The sequence below is a fragment of the Phocoena sinus genome, chromosome 4 (genome assembly GCF_008692025.1).
Source record: "Phocoena sinus isolate mPhoSin1 chromosome 4, mPhoSin1.pri, whole genome shotgun sequence".
Classification (NCBI taxonomy): domain Eukaryota; kingdom Metazoa; phylum Chordata; class Mammalia; order Artiodactyla; family Phocoenidae; genus Phocoena; species Phocoena sinus.
Genome location: NC_045766.1, coordinates 133,971,900 through 133,974,150, shown reverse-complemented (window position 1 = coordinate 133,974,150; position 2,251 = coordinate 133,971,900). Strand labels below are relative to the sequence as shown.

Sequence of the window (2,251 nt, the reverse complement as noted above, 5' to 3'; positions counted from 1 at the left end):
CTGTAATCGTCGGGGTACGAAAGCGGACTTCCCAACCCAGCACACCCAGCGACCCGGGAATTGTCATCGCCCCCTCCCGTGGCCCCGCGATGCCAACCGTCCAGCCGCAGAGGGCCGGTCCGTCTGCTACGCCCGAGACCTTCTGCACCGACTAAGTGGTCCCTCTCGGCTTTCTGGGGCCGGGCAGCCTCCTCTAACAGGGGCTGTTTGCTGGGAACAAGGGCGCCTGTGACCCCTGGCCGAGGAGAAGAAAACACCGCCACCTCTCCCTCCCGCCCTCCGAGAGCAGCCCCTTGGTCCCATCGGGCCTGGCCTGCCGCCGCACCCTGAGCTAGCATGGCGCCCTGAAGTCCACATCACCCCCTGCGAAGCGCACGACTCCAGGAGCCGGGAGAGACAAGCGCTGGGTGACAGTGGCAGTGAGAGTGCGCACTTGCTGCGCAAAGCAGCTGGAATCCATCCAGAACCCCAAACAGCCCCGACGCCCTATCGAACATCCGCTCGGGTCACTTTAATTTCCCCCGGGGAGGGGGCGGGGAGGAGGGACGCCCAACAGTCGCTTTCTCTGGGCGAGAAAGTTCGAAATGCCCTCTTTGCTCGGCCCTGCTCTCGCGGGGCGCAGGGCGCGGGGACGCGCAGAAGCTGGGCGGCGGGAGGCCGGGCCGAGGTCGCGCCCCGGGCCCGGGCCAGCCCTCACTTGGAGAACTGCGCCTGCACCGCGGCCAGGCCCAGGCCTGCCGGGACGAGGTGCGGGAACTTGCAGACGGCGCAGGTGCAGAGGCCGGGGCTGGCCGCGCCGCCGCCCGGGCCGCCGCCGGGAAGCGCGAACTGGCCGCACGGCGGCTCATCGAGCGCCAGCGACAGGTACTTGGCCGGGCGCAGCGCGTCGGGCGGCCCCACGGCGCCGGGGGCCAGAAGCACTGAGCCCGGCGCTGCGGCGAGCAGAGGCAGGCCGGCCAGCAGCAGGCGCGGTGCAGCGGGTCCCGCGCCCTCGCCGAGCGCGCGGCGCAGCTCCTGCAGCGAACTGCCCAGCAGCAGGATGTAGTTGCGGGCGAGCAGCAGCGTGGCGATCTTGGAGAGCTTGCGGCCCGGTGCACCCTGGCAGTGCGCCGCCGAGTAGGGCAGGATGACCTCGCGCAGCGCGTCCATGGCCAGGTTCAGGTCCTGCATGCGCTTCCGCTCTCGGCTGTTGATCTTGCGCCGCAGCTGCTGTTGCTGCTCCTCCTTGGCGTCTGCCCTGGAGCCGCCGCCCGCGTGCGCGCCCGGCCCGGATCCCGTGCCCGGCGGCTCGGCGGGCGCCTCCGGCTTCTCGCGCGCCGCCTTGGGGAGAAGGGGGGCCGTCGTGGAGGAGGAGGAGGAAGTGGCGGAAGAGGAGGAGGAGGGCGGCTGCCGGTAGCCCACGAGCTCATAGAGGGAGGCCCCGAGCTGCACGTCTCCCGGCCGCTGTGGCCGCAGCATGGTCGCAGGGGCCACGTTCACGCGCGCCTGGGAAACCGCATAATACATCTGGGGGACGGTGGGGAGGGCCGAAGCGCCCTTCAGGAACGCCCCGGGGTGGACCTTTCAGCAGGCCGCCCCTCCCCGCAGACCTGCGCGCGGGGAGCGGATGGCAGGGCAGTAGCCCGCGCCCAACCCCTTTAAACCCGGCTTGGGAACCTGAGGGGTCGCGGGCTGCTGGGCGCAGCCAATGGGGGCGCGAGGTCCGGCGCAGGCGCGTGCTCATTGGCCACCCGCTCCTCAGGCCTGCGCGGAGGTACCGCTGGCACCGCTTAAGGACATTATTGTGAGCGCCTCATGGAGAATCACAGGACGGGCCTCCGGGAGGGAGGGAAGGAGGGAGGGACGCGCCTTTTCGGGTGGAGTGCGGCTCTTCTTGGAGGACTGGTGGCGTGGTGAGGCTAAAACAACTGTGCCTACCTCCTTCTGCCCTGTACCTCTACTTTTGGGGACACATATGCCTATTGGTTTGTTTACCATCTTAGCCGTTTATTAGCGTACAGTTCAGTAGTGTTAAGTGCATTGTCGTGCATCCAACCGAAGAACTCTACATCTTGCAAAACTGAAACTCTGTACTCATTAAACAATTCCCCGTCCTCCCCGCTACCCCTGGCAACCATTTTTCTTCTATGAATCCGACTACTCTAGGTGCCTCATATAAGTGGAATCATATTGTAAGCTAGTGACCAGCTTATTTTGTTTAGCATAATGTCCTCAATGTTCATTCATGCTTTAGCATGTGTCAGGATTTTGT

At 66.2% G+C, this 2,251-nt stretch overlaps 1 protein-coding gene across 1 annotated transcript; it reads right to left on the bottom strand.

Annotated features, from left to right (window-relative positions):
- Positions 1-693: 693 nt before the first annotated feature.
- On the bottom strand, positions 694-1,533 carry OLIG1 (oligodendrocyte transcription factor 1). Its single transcript, XM_032631660.1, has one exon. The coding sequence runs from the start codon at positions 1,504-1,506 to the stop codon at positions 694-696; it is 813 nt and encodes a 270-aa protein (XP_032487551.1). The 5' UTR covers positions 1,507-1,533.
- Between the last annotated feature and the right edge of the window lie 718 nt (positions 1,534-2,251).